Raw genomic sequence first — 23,392 nt, 5'->3', positions numbered from 1 at the left:
ACCGCCTGATGCGGAGACTCCTATCAGGGTCCTAGTTCTGTTGCTACTTGGCGACGATTTCGTCGTCGTCCCGGGAGCAGCAGCTCCCGCTGAGACAGATCTGGGTTTCGATTTCGACGCCCCTTTACCTCCCTTCGTCACCTTCTCGTCTGTGTTTATTGGTATTGTGTCCATGCTGTAAGGGTCCCCACTCAGAGCCGCTATCCGACCTCCGGAGAGGTAGTTGCCTTTAATGGTCCCAAGGTTGTCTCAGTGATGAGGCCAAGGCGAGGGTTGACGTGCGCCCTTATGAGGCAGTACGTTCAGAGCCGACCAGCGTAAAGAAGGAGTCCTCTCAACTAACACCTACCACGCCAACGGGGACGTACTCTGAGGCCTGCCAAGGTTTTACCGGGACGGAGGCAGTTTCGACATTAGCCCGACAGCCATTTCTGATGGGTGTCACCCCATCATACTCAGGTGCCAGAATGCCGCCACCACCAGCCCAGGGTTCTAACAGATCCAGATAAGTTTCCTATTCTAAAAACCAGTTCGATGCCAGAAAAAGTCGTCAAGGGAGTTGTAAGGCCGTGAAGGCCGCAGGCCATTTGGCGTTACCCAGGATGCACCAGCGTGGAGGCGACCTGCACTACATCCCTTTGCTTAAATGCTTCTAAGAATTTTTCGAGGATGGCATTGCTTTCTCTTTCAATTTGAAAGGCCTCCCTGCCATCCTCTTTAATTGCTTCAATTTCCGCCTTAATTTTTCTATTTAAGCCTATTCCTCCAAAAATTCATTTTGAATATTATTTGAAGTTTGTTTTTTTCTTTTTCTGGCAGGTTCCTCGTCTACAAACGGCAATTCTTCCTGGGAATCCAGCGTAATAGAAGGGCTTTTCAGGGGTGATGCACAGTCTACAACTTCGTGAACTGTAATAAATTAGTTTATAAATATAATAATAAACTTTTCAAATTTCTGTTTTGTTTTACTAACCTGTGCTCTCCTCCACTAGTCTTTCCAAATTGAAGCTTTTATAGCTCCCGAGGATACTATTTATTTTAGGGTAGAATTCCCATGTCGAAGGGCTGCCGCCAGAGGGAACAATAGATTTCCTCCCATCTCTGTAAAATTTTTTGTAATTTTTTGAAAACTTTTATATGAATAAATGCACATGCATATTAAATAAACTTACCTGTATTTGTTTGTTAAATTATGTATTTTCACACGAATTTCATTCGCCGAATATACATACATGCCCCTTTGTGGCCATTTCTACAGACATATGCTTAAAAACGTGAGAATTACGTTTTACACCACGAAGCTCTGGCAATTTTTGCTCCCACAAGCATAAAAGAAGTTCAACTTCCTCTTTGTTCCACCAAACAAATTACATATATTTTAAATAATAATTTACTAAAAATAAGTTTACTAACCTCTTTCCCTCGCTGTCAGCCATTTTTGTTTACTTTGTCATTTGGCATTTCACCTCTTTTTCGCAAAAATTATCGATAAAATTAGGAATGACACCGCTAATCTAGATGTATAATCTGAGATTAATTTTTAATCTCGGATTAACTAGAGAGGAATTTTGTATGGTAAATCTCGTTTCTTAATTACGGATTATCTCGTTATAAGTAAACATACTATAAGTATAATTATTTCTCGAACTTTCGTTATATTGTAATAGATTAAAGTAAGGTAAGTAATAATATTAAGGTAATGTAAATGCATTATTAAGGTAAGTATGTTATGTTTTACAATTCAATATTTACAAATTCAATTTCTAATATTTCTACATTTCATTTTCTTTAATTTAGTTTTAGGCTTACATAAGATGTCGCTTGACGCAACAGATATTTTCCAAGAGTTTTGATGATATCTTCAACTTTTTGTTTCCTCAATGACTTTCTTGAGATATTTGAACTTGTACAACACCTTTTCTGACAAATCCGCTTGAGCTTCTAGAATTTTCTTCCTGTTTATTCCCATTTTCAGAATTTTTCCGCGACACTTCTCTTATTTATTGATTAACTGGTTGTTATTCTCCAAAGAAATCGTTGTAGGCATATTGATTTGGTCGCCTAGTTGACCTTGCTGTGCCTCGACTCACCGCCGCTGAATATTTCTTGGAATGGCAGTTAGATTACTGCGTTTAGTCTCTATTAAAACGGCTAATGTGATCGGTTTAATACGCGTCTTACAATTATTATTGAAATATTTAGTTTTACCTATATTTATAAATCTTTTTTTTAGGCTCGACAGGACCAAATGTTATAAACTCAATGAAGATTCCATTAATGTATTTCACTGAGCTGAGCATTATTCATTCTGATTTTTATTTTGTATTTTCATTACTTACATATATACTGTTTTAGGTAGGGTTTTCATTTTCTACTCCGTAGCAGCAAAATTTCTAGAATTATAGCAGAATCAGTGAACATCGCAAAACCGCAGCCCGAATCAATTGATTCGTTCGGACCGACAATGAAAACATGTTTTCGTGGAAAAAACTGGGTGTCGCCCTAAAACTTGTGTTTTCGCCCAATTAAAATCTGGCAAATGAAAACACGTTGAAAACCAGTTTTCTCTGAAAACTATTGGAAAACTTACATTCCACTAATTATAATCGGTGCCTGCTCTAGTTTAATCGATTTTATTGGAAGACAGATTTTGCCGGTCCTAAATTGTCACTTGATATTTGTTTACATTCCACATACAAATACAGCTGTCACTTGATATTGTCATATTAGTGGATTCTTTTGCTCTTGCAAAACCCTTGCACTGTGCACGAATTGCACAAATTTCTTCTTGGTGCAACGGCGCAACAACAAACGCTTCTTCTTCTTTGCTGGCGTAGACACCGCTTACGCGATTATAGCCAAGTCAGCAACAGCGCGCCAGTCGTTTCTTCTCTTCGCTACGTGGCGCCAATTTGATATTCCAAGCGAAGCCAGGTCCTTCTCCACTTGGTCCTTCCAACGGAGTGGAGGTCTTCCTCTTCCTCTGCTTCCCCCGGCGGGTACTGCGTCGAATACTTTCAGAGCTGGAGTGTTTTCATCCATCCGGACAACATGACCTAGCCAGCGTAGCGTATCTCGTACAGCTCTTCGTTCCATCGAATGCGACAACAAACACACGCAGAGAATTATTTGTAATGGCCAGACCAAAACCCATGTTTATTTTCGTGCCGTCATATATCACTAGATTCTGCAATGGGTGCTCTCTTGGCCTTGCATATTTCGGTATAGGACTTTTGCATTTTGTGTCATCGTGCAATCTTGCAACAGCAAGAGAATCCCCCTATTGATAATTGTCAGTGAAAACTCATCGAAAACACACTTTGTCGGTCCAAATTACTTAGGTTCCACGACCCACAAATGTGTTTTCAAAATATTTTCGATGTCGGTCCGAACCTAATATTATGAGAGGGCAATGTAAATGATCAGCCAACCCCGCGGTTTTATTGATTTAAGCCTATCCCACTCTATCCGGAAAGCTGGCGTACCTTAGCGCAACTCACCTCACCTAATATGAACACCACACTCAACATCTGAATATAACATGCACCAATACACCACACCTGGGGTCAAATTGGATTTCACCACAGCAGATAGCCACTATCTAATACCTAACAAAAGGATTTCATCATCACTTTTTTCTCACATTCGTCTTATACTTTCGAACAGAAACTTTGACCACATGGTTCCTGCGCGCTGACCTTTTTCACTCATCAACATTCGTATATAACATATGTACACGTATATACATATGTACACATTCGCTAACATACGGATCCGCGTCAACTCGATCGCCAACACCCGTGGATTATATTTACAAACTTTATAAAATATAAATTTGGTAGAAGAACAAAACGTATACAAAAATAAAATAGATATTTTCATTTTAATTAACGCAGTGATGGGTGCACCCCACTATATTGAGCATATATCTAAACAACCGCTTCTACCACCGTAGGATACCGAAGAATTGCCCACAGTTTTAGCAGAATTAGCGAATTCCGCTCCTCCCTTCCTCAGTTGCTGCCCGTAGCGAGCAAAATGTGTTGAGCCCTAGAAATCTGCCATCTTTGTTTTCATTTGAACAATGTTGCCATTGCATATACAGTTATAAAATAGCAAAACTGAAATCAAACTATTAAAAATAGTTTATATATTTATAAATAATAGAAATCAACTCTGATTTTGAGTTAGTTTATGAAAATTTCCAACATATTGAAGACAACTTTTATAAATATTACAGTATATCGAGACTGGCAGCCCTGCGTTGTAGGAGAGCAATCAGCTGACACGTTTCTACGGGAAAAATCCAAATCGTAGAAAATTCTACGATCTCGTACGGTAAAGGGTGTGTTGCCTAATCATTTACATTGCGATCCCATAAGATAGGTCGAATCAGTTAATTCGAGCTGCGGGTTTACGATGTTCGCTGTTTCTGCTATAAGGTCCGTATCCAGCTCTTAAGTAATGCTCAAGAACAAACTACATTATTTCTTTAAGTAATTACTTGAGAAATAATGTATTTTTTTTCTTGAGCAATTACTTGAGAGCTGCGTACCAACCTTATCTTTGAATTTCCTTCAAGAAACAATTGTTGATTTCATGTTTCTTCGCAAAACCAGGTTTGCCATATTCGCATTTTATTAAAAAAATTTATTAAAAATTACTACTAAATTTCTTTAGAGCTGCATACCAGCACAAGAAAATTTACCGCAGGAAATTTTATTGATCATTTCTAAAGCGTTTTTTATATGAAGTTTTTACATTTATTGAGAGCTGGATACTAAGCTATAAGAGTGAAGCTTTACAAATGTATTTGTGAATTGGTGCTAGTCTTGTAGGGCATGTAAAACAGAATTAGGTGTACTACACCTCTATATAAACGTATATAAGGTTATATTGAAAGGGCAACGACCAAATTACGTAGGTAGCGACGGTTCATCAAGGTTCACACCAATCCCATGGAACTTTCTTCAGTATTGTAAGTATCTATTGGTATAAAAGTGCACACACATATAACATAAGTTTTTATAATCAGATTTAAGGAAAACTTTCGATTAAGCAAAGATGCATTAATGCAGGGATGGGCACATTAGCCCTCAGTGGCATATTGCCCGTGCGGGCACGAGTGTCCGTTTTGAGGGCTAGGTGAGGGGATCATCGCGGGCAAACATGAAGAGGGAAGTGAGAGCAACGTTTTACCACTCCATATTTACAAATGAGAGCAACGTATTTTCCACCACCATTGACTGATCTATCACATGTACAGTGGTGTGAACAAAATAGAAACAACCATAAGGTGTTGTGAAGTTTTAAAATATGCTGTTTTCTTATTAAATAAAATTGTTTTTAGATACATAACATAACATATATATATTTTTTCCTAACAGTGATTAAAATTTCCCACCATGCAAAGGTAAATAAAAACAAATTTTAATGCGAAGCTCTAAACTCTGCAAATTATGTTTACCTCTTTTTGTTCACACAACTGTACAATTCCGATATGAAGTAAACTTCCACTCTTAAATTTGTGTACAATGTCAGTATTGCCGCAACCACTCTGCGATGAACATTAGGTTACGGAGGAGTGTTATTGATTTTTTTCGCAACTTGTTATGCCCTTCTCTCCGTAAATTGATATTCCCCTCATCTAGCCCCCGTGCGCACTTTGCTAACTTTGCGGGCTAAAAATGTGCCCATCCCTGCACTAATGTATGTGCTAGACAGCATAAAAGAAAAATGCTCGTTTCGCCTATCGTCGTCCATATAACCGATGCTAAAATTTTGTTGTGTCCTTACGTTTTGGCTCATGGTAGCTATCAGTAAAATATATAATAATAAAATAATTAAAAATGGTTGACAATTATAATAAATGAGTGATAGCAATAACTTACCGGAAGAGTTTCACAAGTTTCGATTTGACGGCTCAGTTTTCCGGTTGCCGATCTTGGTCCACTGCTGGTTGATTTATCCAAAGCTTCAAACAAATGCCGAAACGGAAGTTCGTTGAAGTGTAGAAGGCAAACAAACCAATGCAATGGTCTTTTTAACAGCAATTCGAATCGTCGTATAATTCCACCGTGTGGGCCAGTGTTTGTTGGCTCACCGTCAGTGCATATTCCAATTAATGTATCCAGTGATATATTTTTATCGTTGAAAAAAACCATTTAATTTGGTTGTTTTGTATTCAGCGGTTTCATGTTCCAGTCTTACGTAACCAATCAATTCAGAATTGGGTTCTCTCAAAATAACAAGATGAGGTTCTTTTACCATCCTAGTATGATACTTCTCATCAATTTTATCTATCGTTAAAGTATCATCTTTTCTGCCATCGAATGAAAACGCTAACAAATTGGTATCATCTAACCGTTTGCGAAGCACTTCTTGTCTTCATTTCTCTTTTTCTCTGCGAACTTTCGATTTATCCATTATGAGAGGTTTCCCATGCTTATCTTTAATTTTAAAATCTTGCAAAAGAGCGATTCCCAATGCTGATGCTACTTTGTCAGGCACACCAAATCTGTCACATACCAAGGCAAAGTTAAAACAATCGTATCTCTCTGTGTATTGTGAACTTGTGCTTCTATCCATATCTTCTTGAACCGGTGGCGGTGCGTATGTTGAATTATCGGGATCTTGGTATGTTGGCATTGATGACATGGACGTTGCTCCTTGCTCTTCAGTTTTCATCATAAATGCATTCATTGTTAGTCTTCTCTGATTATGTTGATCGTGCATGAACTCTTTGCGGCGTTCGGGAACCCAGCCGCATGCACATGGAGCTGCCTTCAAATCGCATATACATGTTCCAATGTAAAAAATTGTTTCCAGAGATTTTACATACTCTGTAAATTGTTGGGTGTTGTTTCTTCTCTTGATTTGCTCTTGATACTTGTCAAGCAATTTATTCAATTTATTACATACACTTTTGTTCAGCATTATTTCCATACCAAGTTTTTCCCAAAATTCCGATCAACTTATCTTGTACTTGAATAGTGAATGATTTATGGGAAAACTTTTTTTGTTCTATTTTAGCACGTTCGCTTAAGTAAAAATAATATCTCAAGATATCCAGATGGGTTGGTAAATTAAGATCAGTCAAATCAGTAGACACACCAAAAACAGTAACATCATGCTTGGGTATATGACTCATTGGATTTTCGATAGTTGTTGATGTAGTTGCTTCATCTTGCGGTGTAGAGGATGATGGATTTATTGTAAACTTTTTGAGGTAATAAGAATGAAATGGTAATTGTAAAGTAAGACGTGTAGGGTTTCGGTTGTTAAATAGAACTCAGCTCTGGTTGCCCAGAGCTCCTTTATTTATAGCATTCCTTATCCTAATTTATGTATGCACCACATGCTGAGTGCATACACACATTTTAGCACTAATCTACTGTACATACCGACAGTAAGTAAACATATCTTAAGCATAAGTGTTTTCAAGGGCAAACACAATTGTCTATTGTTAGTTTAAGATCATTTGCGATCTCAAGGGCAAACACAATTGTCTATTGTTGGTTTGAGATCATCACTCAAATTAATTTTTTTCATTTACATATGTTCTGACTAAATAAATTTCTTAAGAGAAAAAATATATATTATTATAAATAAATAAACAAAAATAAAGAAAAAACATAGCAATTTAGCTGATTTTTTCATGTAAATCACCAAAAATGGTGATTTTTTGAAATTATTGTATGGGGAACCCCCCCGGGGAGTTCCAGAGGGTGTGCCACTGGCATGGGTGGATCGGCCGTTCAAAGTTAGTGGGGGTCGGTCATACATTTGGACTCGATTGGAGCACTCTAAATGGGTCAAAGTGGGATTTTTCAAAATTTGCCCCTACCCAAAAGTTTGACCCAAATTGGGGGACATCAAAATTCGTTTTAGAAGTATGGTTCCTTCGGCAAAGTGTCTTACTTTGATCCCTAGAATATGATTTTCATAGAGCAATGGGCGATTTTTTTGCCTCCCCACAAATCGACCCGGCCTAATGTACATATTTAGATAATTACAAATATTATATATGTATCTTTTAGGTGATTCTGGTTATCCACTATGCGAGTATCGCCTTTCCGAACGACTGGAACCAGTTGAAAGAAACTTCAGTGGAACAGCAGCAGATCGTCGCAGAAGACAAATTACGAATACCATGTCATAGTGTAGTTGCATCCTAAAATATATGTACATATGTATATGTAACATATAATAAAATAATTGAAATTAATTTTGATTGGCTGGAAATTCGTTTTTTAGTTTGAGTATTTAAGTTTTTTTTAATTCCAATTTCTTTAATTTTAATTCAATTTCTTCTTCATGTCGCCTTTTTTCAATATTTTCTTCCCTCTTTCATTCTACTTTCATTTTATACAATGACAATTTTTATTTTTTTAATTCATACTTTTTTTTATTATACCTAGCGATTTCATTGCACACTGAGTTAATGTTTTGTAATATACCGCCAAGGCTTTCTTGCGTTTCCATTTGCTTCTCCAAAGTCTTCATATGCAAATTTTCACGCTCCTCTACTATGTTTATAGGTGCCTGCTTAGACGTAAAGCTGATGTTTAAAATTTCTCCCGCCGGTTCAGTCTGAATCCCGCCACCTTCCACATGTGTGCTGCTTTCTTCTAAATTTTTTGGTGCAGCTGACTGGTTCCAAATGCGGCTCTGGCTAGATCAGGATTTTTCCATTAACCTCACCATCACCTCAAATTGCTTCTGGCTGGTTCTGTTTTTTCTGAAAATAAGTAAATTTTTAATAAATTAGATACAATAAATAAATCTATGAAATAATATTTAAGTTTTTTCCATTTTCAATCTCACCCTGCGAGGCAAAAAGAATGTTCGCCAAATTTTGACAGTTGAAGCAAAGCGCATTTCATAAATTCGCAAGTCGCAATACCAAATATTCGTTTGGGCTAGTTCTTTCGCCACTTTACAGCGAATTTGCGATGCGCTCGCTACTCGCAATTCGAAATAGCAAAATTCGCCTAAAATTTCATTCGCTTCGCCAGTGACAATACCGCATTATTCTAAACAATTTTAGGACTTCCTTCATCCGAGAAGGGGTCGAAGCGTTACATCCGCGAACGTGTCACTCGTCACATGAAAGCCTGTAATTCGTATTATGACATACGTGATCGTAACGCTTCTATGGTAATCTGGCATGATGACATACGGGAACGAGTATATAAACGTATTCGTTCATTCGAATCGTTATTCGAACGCAAACTACCAATCGTAATAGACAAATTTATGGAAATGTGAGCAAACTTTTTTAAATTTTATGTTGTTTTTTTTATAATTTTTAGTAATAAAAAACATAAACAAGAAACCAATGAATGGAATATCTCATTAAAAATTAAAAAAATATATATTTACTAGAGGACCCGTCCACGCTTCACTGTGGCTGATACATAGATAATACTACTACTACCATCTATATGATTTCTATTAGTTGGATTATAACTATTAGTTAATGAGATATAGCATTTTTCTGAAGCAACTTGTGTTAGTTTAAAAAAATCGATCAATAAAGCATTGTTTTTTTGTGAAAAATACTGTTGAATTTGGGCTCAGGGAAATCCACCGTTGAGTTGCAAAGTAGGTGCTCGCAAGTTCATAATCCAACAAAAACAACTAATTCTGAGAAGTGTTTAAGTACTCTTTAATCGCAATAAATAAAGAAATATAGCTCCATCATTTCCCGCTGGAGTCCAATCGACAGTCATTCTAGTGGACTGCACATGATGAAGTTGGTGGTGATGGTTTTCAGGCGTGGAAAAACGAAAAAGGCGGCTGGAAAGGTTGTGACATCAGTCTTTAGGGATGCACGTGGTATAATACATACTCAACGACTGATTACTGAACCATTTATAATCTATTTCACGGCGTATTTGGTTGCAGTTCTTTTCTATTCCAAATACTTAGCAATTGTATTATGGAAAATGTCAATGTTATTGGAAGTGTTTCCGCTGGCTGTACTGTATTCTCTGGGTTGAAAAACACTCTTTAGCCATTCTTCAAATAAACTGCGAGACGCACAACAGTCAAAAAACGTTCATGAATTGCAGAAGTAAATACCCTACAAAGCGCTTTATTGCAGTTCACGTATCGACCGTATCGTTCAAGACCAATAACCGCCATATTGGTTCCTTTGATGACGTACTTACAAACGTATTTTATAGATTACACCAAACTGCAATACTAAACATTGATATGAGTTTTGAATGTGAATTAGACAACAGTGGAGAATATAGTACGATCAATATGTTCTCAACTTTGATATTGTAGCAATATAAATGTGATTACTGTATTATGTTGTATCGTTACCTTATTTTAATGTTACTTGAATAAGCAATCCTGTTGTACTTTTGAATTTGTATCATACCTTATTTTAATGTTACTCGAATAAGCAACCCTGGTGTACTATTGAATTTGTATCATACCTTATTTTAATGTTACTCAAATAAGCAACCCTGAATTTTTAAACTTGTAACTGGCGACATGAAAGTGTAAAGAAAAATAAAGAAGAGTTCAGTTCGAACGCAACCATTAAACGAATCGGTCATCCCATGCTACAATATTTCAGAAGTGGGATTCGGGTACAGTAGCAAAGTTTTAACAAATTTTTTTTTAAATGGAGTGCATCGATGCTAATATATATACGGCGGCCCAGTTGCGTGAGTGGTTGAAGCGGTTGGGACTCCCGACTCATGGCAACAAAAGTGCCCTAGCAATAAGGTTGGGCGATGTGCCTGCGGTTGAGCGTGGCGATTGCCCTAGTTTCGCTGGCGAGGAGGTTGAGTCGGTGGGCGTTGGTGAATCACCTTTGGAGGAGACAGCGGAGCGTGATTTGGAGACGCAAAATGAACTCCTGACCAAAGAAGTCGAGCGGTTGAAGCTGGTGATTGTGCAACTTGGATCGGGCAGTGTGGTGGGCGGCGCCGCTGGTGTGACAGAGAGGGATGATTCAGCGAATGGCAGAGCTTCGAGTGCTTTGAATGGCGACGTAACGAATGTCAGCGCAACATATAACAGACAAGCGAACATACAACATGCAACGATTAATGGCGGCGGCGCTTCGAACGACGGCGGCGCATTGAACAACGGCAGCAGCGCTTCGAATGACGGCGGCGCATTGAACAACGGCAGCAGCGCTTTGAACGACGGCGGCGCTTTAAAAGACAATGACGCTTTGAACAGCGATGGCGCTGTAGGTACAGTAAGAAACGAAAAAGATAGCGCTACGGTAAGGAATGTCGGTGCTATACCTTTGGAGATGGTAAAAGATCTGTTACCAGAATACGAAGGTGGGCCGAATTTCAACATATGGATTCAACAGTTAAGAAGTGCTGGAAAAGTTTTTAACCTTGATCATAGCGCGCTGCGCGCTGTAATGATAAGCAAGTTGAAAGGTAGTGCAAGAGTGTGGCTGCACGCGAGACCTCTGTTTATCACCGAAAATATAGACAGCCTTGTTGCAGAAATGCAAGCGGTGTTTGCACCAACACACAACAAGTTGTTGCTGCGAAAACAGTTTGAAGCGCGCAAGTGGTCGGTTGGTGAAACCTTCCAAAAATACTACAATGAAAAAGTTTTACTGTCAGATCCGTTGAATATGGATGAATGCGAGCTGATTGACCATATTGTCGAGGGTATGCCGGACGAGCAGTTACGGAATCAGGCATATATCCAATGCTACACTACAAGAGTGCAGCTTCTGCAGGCGTTCGGGAGAGTTGAATTGAAACGTGACTCGATGCAGATGCCTCGCACTAATGTCAGATGTTTCAACTGCAACTCATTTGGACACATGGCCGTGGCATGTCGGAAGCCGAAGCGAGAGGTTGGGGCGTGTTATGGGTGTGGCAGCATGGAGCATAAAGTCGCTACGTGTCCAACGAGGATTCAAAACAACCGTGCAGATGAGAGCCCATACGTAAGATATTTAAAGTTTATTGTAAGTAATAATACTAAATGTATTTTATCTTTAGAATGCCTCATAGACTCAGGGAGCCCAATAAGTTTTGTAAAACGATCATCCTTACCAGATACTATTGAATTTAATGATAATTTTTCAGTTTGTATTCCATATTTTGGTTTAAATAAAAGTAAATTAGAAATGTTTGGTGAATTTAATTGTAATGTTTGTTTTGAAAATAAATTTGTCAATATAAATTTGATCGTAGTGGCCGATGAGACTATGGGGTATGACGTAGTTTTGGGTAGAGACTTTTTCAAAGCAAGTAATTTAATTTTGATATGCAAGGATGAGATCAAAGAGAATGCATTAATTAAGTTAAAAAAGAGTGTTGATGATAACAGTGTTGAATATGAAAGTGTAAACGATGAAGGTAAACATAAAGTGGGCGGGTTCAAAAAAGACTGTAATAAAAGTTGTAAAGTAGAAAAGTGTATAGTTACGTTAAATGAAACAAATGATAGAAAAACAAAAGTGGGTGATATAAATAAAACTGAGTGTATTGTTGACGAAACAAATGATAGGAAAATGATAGTTGATGCAAATAGAAATAAAACGTTAACTGATGTGAATAAAAGAAAAGAGATAATTGATCGGAAAAATAATTTGAGTGATAGTCGATGTAAAGCAAATATGGTTACAAATTGTATTGTTGATGAAATTAAAAAATTGGGAGATAAGAAATTAGATCAAATTAGTGAGGTGGAGAGTAATAGTGAAAATAATGAAAGTTCTAGAAATATAAGATGGTTAATGCTCATTGATTTTGATAAAGAGAAAGAACTAAGTCTGAATGTGGGAAAAAATATATCACATTCAATTTGTACAAGGTTAAATAAAATATTTACAAAACTGTATGTTCAGGCCGAACGTCCTGATGAACCATTGGTAAAGTGTAACATGAGACTCGTATTAGAAAACATAAAACCTTTTCATTATTCCCCGCGGCGATTATCGTATGTAGAAAAAGGGGAGTTGCAAAAGTTGATAGATGAGTATTTAGTAAAGGGATATATCAAACCAAGCGAGTCCGAATATGCGTCGCCGATTGTATTAGTAAAAAAGAAAACGGGAGATCTTAGAATGTGTGTAGATTACCGGACGTTGAATAAAGTAACCGCGAAAGATAATTATCCGATTCCATTAATTGATGACTTGTTAGACCGGTTAGCGAAAAAGAAAATATTCACAAAGCTTGATCTTAAGAATGGGTTTTTTCATGTTTATATGCATCCAGAATCAGAGAGATATACGTCTTTTGTGACTCCGTTGGGCCAGTTTGAATTCAAGAGAATGCCTTTTGGACTTAAAAATGCACCATCGATGTTTCAAAGGTTTATACACAAAATATTTGCAGAAATGATAAAAGAAGGAGAAGTTATAGTGTATTTAGACGATATCATGATTGCAACCGAAAGTTTAGAGAACCATTTCCAAATTCTAGAAAAAGTATTAAATAAGATAACTCAAAATAAACTTGAATTAAGGTTAGACAAGTGTGAATTCCTACAAACAAGCGTGAATTATTTGGGTTATATTGTTGACGGTGAAGGAATAAGGGCGGATGACAAAGGACTAGAAGCGATAAAAAATTTTCCGGTGCCAAAAAACGTTCATACAGTACAAAGTTTCATAGGTTTGTGTTCGTATTTCAGGAGGTTTGTGAAGGATTTTTCTGTTCTGGCAAAGCCTCTGTTCGACTTGACAAAAAAGAAAAGATATTTTCGTTTGGGGCAAAAGAATTAGAATGCTTTGAGCTTTTGAAATCTAAACTGCTAGGCGCCCCGGTACTTGCGTTGTATGACCCGAATGATTACACCGAGTTACATTGTGATGCAAGTTCGATAGGATTAGGGGCTATTTTATTGCAACGGAAAGAAGATGGAAAGATGCACCCAATTTTTTATTTTTCGAAAAGAACTACAGAAGCAGAGTCACGATATCACAGCTTCGAGTTGGAAGCTTTAGCAATAGTTAGTGCTTTGAAACGATTTCGTGTGTACCTTCAAGGAAAACCCTTCAAGATCATAACAGATTGTAATTCACTTGCACTTACATTGAATAAAAAAGAACTTAACCCTAGAATAGCACGATGGGCTTTAGAATTACAAAACTTCAATTATACGTTGGAGCATCGAGCGGGAAAACACATGCAGCATGTTGATGCTCTAAGTCGGTCCAGTAATATTCTAGTAGTAGAAACAAATACCTTTGAAGAAAATTTGATTATATGTCAAGGAAGAGATGAGAATTTAAAAAAGTGGAAAAAACTATTAGAAGAAAAAGAACATAAATTATTTGAGATGAGAAATGGGGTTTTGTACAGAAAAAAAATGATGGCAGAGTTTTATTTTGTGTTCCACAAGATATGGAGGGTAATGTAATTTACAAATATCATGATGAGGTTGGCCATGTTGGAATAGATAAAGTAGTAGAATTAATATCGAAAAGCTATTGGTTCCCTAAGTTGAGAGAAAAGGTTGATAGACACATAAAAAATTGCTTGAAATGTATTGTATTCTCTTCCAAAAGTGGGGCGCAGGAGGGTTTTTTACATAGCATTCCAAAAGGAAGAATTCCCTTCGAAGTTGTTCACATTGACCACTTCGGTCCGATTGATAACTCATTAAAAACGAAACACATTTTTGTCGTCATTGATGCATTTACAAAATTTGTCAGACTTTACCCTACCAAAACAACAAATACTAGAGAAGCGATTCAAGCGTTGCAAAGTTATTTCCGGATTTATAGTCGTCCTAAATGCATTGTGTCTGATAGAGGAAGTTGTTTTACATCTGGTGAATTTAAAGAATTTCTAGAACAAAACTCGGTTCAGCATATTAAGATCGCTACAGGTTCTCCACAGGCAAATGGTCAGGTAGAGCGGGTAAATAGGAGTTTGGGGCCAATGATATCAAAAATGTTAAACACAGATAAACGATACAACTTGAATGCGGTAATAGAAAGTATAGAGCATGCTTTAAATAACACGGGGAGCACCCGAGCGTAATGTTATTCGGTGTAAATCAAAGAGGTGAAGTTGTTGATTCGCTGAAAGAAAACTTAAGAGAAGTTGATAAGTCATGTGAAAATCGAATTTTGCAGGACATTCGTGAGAAGGCGAGTGTAAAACAAGAACAGTTGCAACAGTATAATACAAAATTTGTTAATAAAAACAGGCGAGCGCCAAGAAAATATGTAAAGGGAGATTATGTGGTTATAAAAAATTTCGATTCTCACGTAGGGGTGTCTAAAAAACTGATTCCTAAATTTAAGGGACCGTATTGTATTGAAAAAGTTTTACGAAACGATCGTTACTTACTTAGAGATGTCGACGGGTTTCAACAGTCTCGAGTCCCATACCACGGGGTATGGGCAGTTGGAAATATAAAACCATGGTTCAAAGGACGCGAAGTCTAGTCACTCACTTGAGATCAGGTGATCTCATGGTCAGGACGGCCGAATTGTAGCAATATAAATGTGATTACTGTATTATGTTGTATCGTTACCTTATTTTAATGTTACTTGAATAAGCAATCCTGTTGTACTTTTGAATTTGTATCATACCTTATTTTAATGTTACTCGAATAAGCAACCCTGGTGTACTATTGAATTTGTATCATACCTTATTTTAATGTTACTCAAATAAGCAACCCTGAATTTTTAAACTTGTAACTGGCGACATGAAAGTGTAAAGAAAAATAAAGAAGAGTTCAGTTCGAACGCAACCATTAAACGAATCGGTCATCCCATGCTACAATATTCACTACTCTAAGTTGAATGGTAAATGTCCTGCCATTGTCGTCTGATGAGCTACGATATCCATCATTTCCAGTTTGCGTTTCCGAAAGAAAAGCACGTGGATAGTGTTTCGTGCATTTATTCAAGTGGGATGTCTGCAAGGTCCATGCACCATATTGGTTTTCATCGCTTCGTAGAATAATGGATCTTTCTCTGCATGAGGAATTTCGGCAGAAATGATTTCATCAATTTGATCTGGTGTAACCACTATCCACCATTCAAAGAAAAATGTGTGCCTGGGGCAAACCTCTTTTTTGCAACTCAACAGAGTACATCCAGCATCTGACTGCACCATACTTGTATATACAAACGTTGCTTCAAGATAAAGTTCATCAAACACCGTAGTTGTTGTTTGAAAAGTCTTGCTGTATTATCGTGATGATCGCTTGCTGATTGACAGCGATCCATAATTCTACACATATGTCATCGCATCGTGGGAGTCTCATGAAGTTCTTGTGTCTTGAGCTGCCATACGTTGATGGCAAAAAGAACGCCGACCGATATTAGCGCGATGTCTTCGTTGCTTCGTAACAAATTTCAATCTGTAATTGATCACTTCGTATGAAACACACATAAAGTTTTCACTGAATAATTTTCAATAATTTTTCCGGAATAAAAAAGTAAGCGACCGAAATTGAACGATTCAAATAATTTACAAATCAAAATATTGAAAAACAAAACAAAAAAGAAGTGTATGAAAAGTCACTTTTTGGAAATTTCCAATTTTTCGACTTTTCCTTATGAAAAGTATATGGTTTTTTTATATCTAACCCTTTCCAGATCCACAGCGAACAACTTCTGATTTCATGAAGATTGGTTCCGCCGTTCTCGAGCGTTAGCGTTACTAACAAACGAACAATCATTTTTACTTACATATGTATGTATGTATGTATATACAAAATAAAACGTTTGTATGGGAAAAAGAAAAGGGCTGTTTTTAGGGGTTTCCGGCAACTTTCGTAATTTTTTCTTACATAAGAACCTTTTCCTAATAATAACAAATACAACAAAAAAAAATCAGCCAAATCGGTTCAGCCGTTTATGAGTGATGAAATTACAAAGAAAGTGGCATTGATTTTTATATATATAGATATGAACAAAACAAATGATAAGAAACGCAATTTTGAGGGTCATAACTTATTGTAAATTTTATGCAGAAGTTATGTAATGACTCACAAACGTTAACAAATCTTCCACTTTTGTGGAGTGATACCTTCCTCTCTTACCATATCCAAAAATGAAGATTCCAATGCTCAGTTCAACGATACATCTACAAAGAAAATTTTGTTATTGAGGATTCATAATTGTTTTTTTTTAATCCTACGCTATTGCTACGATCTCTTAGCTATCTCCGCACTATTTTTTATCTCCATCACTTTCTCTAGAGCTCAAATAAAAAAACAAAGTTGGATCCATTTTGATATTTAATTAGGTTTGTTAGTTTAATGAAAATTTCGCAACAGTTTTGACAGTTCGTCATCTATTGTGACCTAAAAATACAATCCAAAGCAATGTGGAATTTAAAAACTATTGTGAATTGAAAATGCATTACGATCCGTTTGCTATCGCATGCCAAAATGCCAATCACCGCATGCGATTGACGTATTACGCAATTTTCTTTCGTATGTTTGCCGATCCGTGCACGGATGTAACGATTCGACCCCAGATATCTTGAACGTGCAAATGAACATATTTAATTATAATTCCTTTCAGCTTAAAAATTTTAAGTTGTTTACATGTAGCCATGTACATACATATATACATACATATGTGTGGATATAAGACACAAATTAAATATTTCACACAAATGCACAACCTAAAATAAACCTATGTGAATTAAATATGTATTATCTAACTACAATTTTTTATATTAGGAAAATTATTACTTACTCACATGAATTGTTTTGTAATCCTCAATATGATGATATACTCGTAGATATGATCCAATTTTTTTTTAATGTAATATTAAAACTATTGCATACAAATCACAATGCTTCCCATATTGGTCGTGTTTGCTTTGTCGTTTTAATTAATAAAAAATATCGAAGAAAGAAATAAAGAAAGAATTGCACTTTTTCACGTTGTTGTTGAAAGAGAAGAAATTGTTAAGAAAAGTAACGAATGCATTGATTACTGATAACCTAGAGGTAGGCGTCTTGTACCCTACAAGACGGTGCTAACCAATTCATAAATACATTTGTTAAGCTTTACCTCTTATACTAATACATATCCATGTGTAACTTTTTGTCTTGAAATAGAAAACTCGAAAATTGTTTAATTTTTTTTAATATGTTTTATTTGCCAAGGGGCTTTTGTAATTAGTCTGAGGGTTTTTGACTGAAATCTTCGTAAAATTTGAATATTTGAATTACTAGCAGTGCCCTAAAGCTGCACACCGTATGTCCACATAGGTTTTAGTATGGCTTTATATAATAGCAACTTATGGAGCATGGAGTCATGTGTAGAAGTTCACGCAAGTGAGGAAGTTCTCTGATCGCCATTCACTTGGGAGTGGCCAGAAACGATTCTTTTACATATGACTCAAGCAGCTCACGACTTCCGGTCTTTGACCAAGTATCCTCTGGGTAGCCTAAGAACATCCGTTTGAAGGCGAGCTAAAGTGAGAAGGCGAAACATCCCCTGCATAGGGTTGTGCGCTGGGTTTGGGACCCGCCACGTAAAAAACGCCCCCAATGAAAAACAACAAACAACCTCGGATGAGAGACCCCCCTTTTGATGACGACCATGGCAAACGAAATAAGGACTACGATTTGAGGGCATGCACCTGGAATGTCCGGTCCCTTAATTGGGAAGGTGCCGCTGCCCAGCTGGTAGATATCCTCTTAAAGATAAAGGCTGACATCACCGCCGTCCAAGAAATGCGATGGACGGGACAAGGACAGAGACGAGTAGGTCCTTGTGACATTTGCTACAGTGGCCATATAAAGGAGCGCAAGTTTGGTGTGGGATTCGTGGTGGGAGAGAGACTCCGTCGCCGAGTACTATCATTCACTCCGGAGAATGAACGTCTAGCCACAATCCGCATCAAAGCGAGGTTCTTCAACATATCGTTGATTTGCGCCCACGCCCCGACGGAAGAGAAGGACGATGTGACCAAAGATGCCTTTTATGAGTGCTTGGAGCGCACTTATGAGAGATGCCCCCGCCACGATGTGAAAATCGTGCTTGGCGACTTTAACGCCAGGGTGGGCAAAGAAGAAATCTTTGGCATTACGGTCGGTAAATTCAGCCTCCACGACGAAACATCCCCAAATGGGTCGAGGCTGATCGACTTCGCCGGGGCCGGAAATATGGTTATCTGTAGTACTAGTTTCCAGCACAAGAAAATACATCAAGCTACCTGGCTGTCTCCGGATCGAAAAGCCACCAACCAGATCGATCATGTTGTGATAGACGGAAGACACGTCTCCAGTGTTTTAGATGTGCGTGCGTTCCGAGGTCCTAACATCGACTCGGACCACTATATTGTTGCAGCCAAAATTCTCACCCGCCTCTGTGTAGCAAAAAACGGACGCCAACAAACACAAGGAAGGTTCGACGTCGAGAAGCTGCAATCACAACATACAGCCGAACGATTCTCTACTCGGCTTGCACTCCTGCTCTCTGAGAGCACTCGTCAACAACTCGGTATAAGGGAACTGTGGGACGGCATTTCAAACTCCTTACGTACAGCTGCAACCGAAACCATTGGTTTTCGGAAAGTGCAAAAGAACAGCTGGTACGACGACGAGTGCCGTGTCGCAGCGGAGAGAAAACAGGCTGCCTACCTCGCAACGTTACGATCGACCACAACACGTGCGGGATGGAATAGATACCGAGAGTTGAAGAGGGAAGCGAGACGCATTTGCAGACAGAAGAAGAAAGAGGCCGAAATGCGTGAGTACGAACAGCTTGATAAGCTGGCCGACAGGGGTAATGCTCTAAAATTCTATGAAAAAATGCGGCGGCTTACAGAAGATTTCAAGACCGGAGCATACTCCTGTAGAACCCCCAAAGGTGATCTAGCCACGGATGGCCAGAGCATACTTAGATTATGGAGGGAACACTTCTCCAGCCTGCTGAATGGCAGTGAACACATAACACCAGGAGAAGGCGAACCCGATTCCCCAATCGATGACGATGGAGCAGACGTTCCATTACCCGGCCATGAAGAAGTGCGAATAGCAGTTGCTCGCCTGCAGAACAACAAAGCGGCAGGGGCCGACAGATTGCCGGCCGAGCTATTCAAACACGGCGCGAAGAACTGATAAGGAGCATGCATCAGCTTCTTTGCAAAATATGGTCGGATGAAAGCATGCCCAACGATTGGAATTTAAGTGTGCTATGCCCAATCCATAAAAAAGGAGACCCCACAATCTGCGCCAACTACCGTGGGATAAGCCCCCTCAACATCGCGTACAATGTTCTATCGCCAAATCTTGGAAAAGACCCGTGAAAGGAGAATCGACACACACCACCTCTTTGTCGATTTCAAAGCTGCTTTCGACAGCACGGAAAAGAGCTGCCTTTATGCCGCTATGTCTGAATTTGGTATCCCCACAAAACTGATACGGCTGTGTAAACTGACGTTGAGCGGGACCAAAAGCTCCGTCAGGATCGGGAAGAACCTCTCCGAGCCGTTCAATACCAAACGAGGTTTCAGACAAGGCGACTCCCTATCGTGCGACTTTTTCAATCTGCTGCTGGAGAAAATAGTTCGAGCTGCAGAACTTAATCGAGCAAGTACAATCTTTTATAAGAGTGTACAGCTGCTGGCGTATGCCGATGATATTGATATCATCGGTCTCAACACCCGCGCCGTTAGTTCTGCTTTCTCCAGATTGAACAAGGAAGCAACGCAAATGAGTCTGGCAGTGAACGAGGGCAAGACGAAATATCTCCTGTCAGCAAACAAACAGTCGTCGCACTCGCGACTTGGCTCTCACGTCACTGTTGACAGTCATAACTTTGAAGTTGTAGATAATTATCGTCTATCTTGGAACCAGCGTAAACACCACCAACAATGTCAGCCTGGAAATCCAACGCAGGATTACTCTTGCCAACAGGTGCTACTTCGGACTGAGTAGGCAATTGAAAAGTAAAGTCCTCTCTCGACGAACAAAAACCAAACTCTATAAGTCGCTCATAATTCCCGTCCTGCTATATGGTGCAGAGGCTTGGACGATGACAACAACCGATGAGTCGACGTTGCGAGTTTTCGAGAGAAAAGTTCTGCGAAAGATTTATGGTCCTTTGCGCGTTGGCCACGGCGAATATCGCATTCGATGGAACGATGAGCTGTACGAGATATATGACGACATTAACATGGTGCAGCGAATTAAAAGACAGCGGCTACGTTGGCTAGGTTATGTTGTCCGGATGGACGAAAACACCCCAGCTCTGAAAGTATTCGACGCAGTACGCGCCGGGGGAAGCAGAGGAAGAGGAAGACCTCCACTCCGTTGGAAGGAACAAGTGGAGAAGGACCTGGTCTCGCTTGGAATATCCAATTAGCGCTACGTAGAGAAAACAAGAAAAAGCTAGCGCGCGGTTGTTAGCTCGGCTATAATCGCGTAAGCGGTGTCTACGCCAATAAAGAAGAAGAAAAATTTTACCTTCAATAAGTTTCAATGCTTTTTTAAATATTATGTCATCGGGCTAGTGTTATCTTTGTAAACTAGTGCTATCTTCTGATAAAATAACCGCAAAGAGCTCTCTCAACGTAGTCCCTCACCGCCACAACATGGCGTCTTAATAAAATTGTGTTATATGTACGGTAAAAATACTACTCAAGGTATCTTAGGCTTTCACACCAGGCCAACCGTCGATGGGTGTCCCCTGCACTCAATGTTTCCATTCTTTTCATGACACATTCCGCATGTAAGACCTTGGCGATATAACATAGAATAACGTCTGAACAAACTCGTTTTTTTGGCACAGACGGAAAAATGCGGAGAGTGTGGTAATAGGAGGTGTTGCAACTCGGTCTCGCAGGTTTGCCTCTGTAAAACACATACGCTCGCTCATTTGAGAGGTTCACAGCAAAATAGGTCATTGTTGAGTGCGTTTCGTGTAACGATAAACGAGTAGACCAAGACTTCACGATTGACGACTAGTAGGTTTACGAGTATATTGAAATCGAAACATACCTACTCCACTCTTCAATATTGTCGAAGAGTGTACATAGGAATTGAAATTCGAAATATACTTACTGTACTCTTCAATATTGTCGAAGAGAGTGCGTAGGATTTCGCTGTCATTTTAAGTATCGTGTTTTATTTGAAAAATTTATAAAAGTTCCCCATACATTATCCGCGATTTCAGTTTCATAAATTTTCCCATGGGAGTAAGATATTTTTCGCTGTAAAACGTAGCCTATGTGTGTATGTGCTAACTTCATTACCAATTTTAATTAAAATCGCTCCAGTTGTTTAGTCCTGAAGAAGTAACAAACATAGTCACTCACAAAATTTCGCCTCTGTGTTAGTAGTGTGATGTCACTACCCACCAGTATGCGAAGTGGCGATAGCCTCCTTTTTACTAGCGATTTCGGTACTTTCTGGTAAGTACTTACTCGCTAGCACGTAGTAATGCAGCACTGGGTGTCTTTACATTTAAGAAAAACACAGATACAGAAAAACGATGCTTAACAAAGCTTCGTGCGTATACGAAGCAATGACATTTCTTTTATATTCTTTTGTCACTTGATTTCATTCGCCACGTGTTTGCCAAGCGTTTCAAATTTGGAAAGTGGAAGTGAGGAGTATCTTTACATAATAAAATATAAATAATATTGATAAAATAAAGGTAAAAAGATAAAAATGATAAGTAAAAGGCATTTTCGAAGGTTGAAAAAAAATTAAAGAGAGAAATTCAAAGAAAAATGTGCGCTCGGTGAAAATGAATACAAGAAACAGGAAGAAAGTGAAGTGCGTAAAATTGCTAAAATACAAGAAGTGGAGGTAGAAGGAGACACAGACATGGACGTAGAAAACGTTGACACTGACTTTGTTGAAAATCCCACGGGCTTAAACTTAAATGACAAACTTAAAGAGTGGTATTTAAGATATAAGCCAAAGTGGAATTGTGCAATACATTTAATTAAAATTTTGAGAGAGGAACGTTTAAGGATAAGTCCATTTTATAAGTTTATATCTAATTCAACGCCAGATATAGTGCAACTCGCGGGCGGATTATATCTCCATATAGGATAAAATCAACAGCTTCAAAAAATATCCAAAGTTATTCAGCTTTCCGGTCCGTTAGTGATTGATATTAATATTGACGGACTTCCCCTATTTAAAAGTTCTAAGTCGCAATTGTGGCCAATTTTAGGTAGGCTAACTAATTAAGGAAATATGTTTGTATTTCTTATAGGTGTATTTTTGGGCAAAAGCAAGCCAAATAACTCTGCAGAATTTTTAAGCAGTTTTACCTCAGAATTTGCGATGTTAAAGGAAAGTGGATGTGAGGTGACTGGCAGGAACTTGCAGGTTCAAAACGGGTCAATAGTTTGTGATGCTCCAGCAAGAGCATTTGTAAGTGGATTCCCTGGGCACACATCGGCTCATGGATGTTCAAAATGTGATCAGGTAGCCAAAAAAA

General features: G+C 38.4%; 2 protein-coding genes and 1 pseudogene across 2 annotated transcripts in view; 1 reads left to right on the top strand and 2 right to left on the bottom strand.

The window, feature by feature from the left end:
* The window catches only part of LOC125776629 (uncharacterized), a 231,048-nt gene that overhangs the window by 191,598 nt on the left and 16,058 nt on the right, over window positions 1–23,392 (bottom strand). The window lies entirely within an intron of this gene.
* On the bottom strand, window positions 594–1,262 carry LOC125776484 (uncharacterized; annotated as a pseudogene).
* On the top strand, window positions 10,288–12,240 carry LOC125776638 (uncharacterized). Its single transcript, XM_049450078.1, has 2 exons — window positions 10,288–11,944; window positions 12,000–12,240. Exons 1-2 carry the CDS (start codon window positions 10,643–10,645, stop codon window positions 12,009–12,011), a joined length of 1,314 nt encoding a protein of 437 aa, XP_049306035.1. The 5' UTR covers window positions 10,288–10,642; the 3' UTR covers window positions 12,012–12,240.

Source organism: Bactrocera dorsalis, chromosome 2 (assembly GCF_023373825.1).
Source record: "Bactrocera dorsalis isolate Fly_Bdor chromosome 2, ASM2337382v1, whole genome shotgun sequence".
Taxonomy (NCBI): Eukaryota; Metazoa; Arthropoda; class Insecta; order Diptera; family Tephritidae; genus Bactrocera; species Bactrocera dorsalis.
Note: the sequence above shows the minus strand (reverse complement) of the source record. Positions and strands in the feature narration are given on the sequence as shown.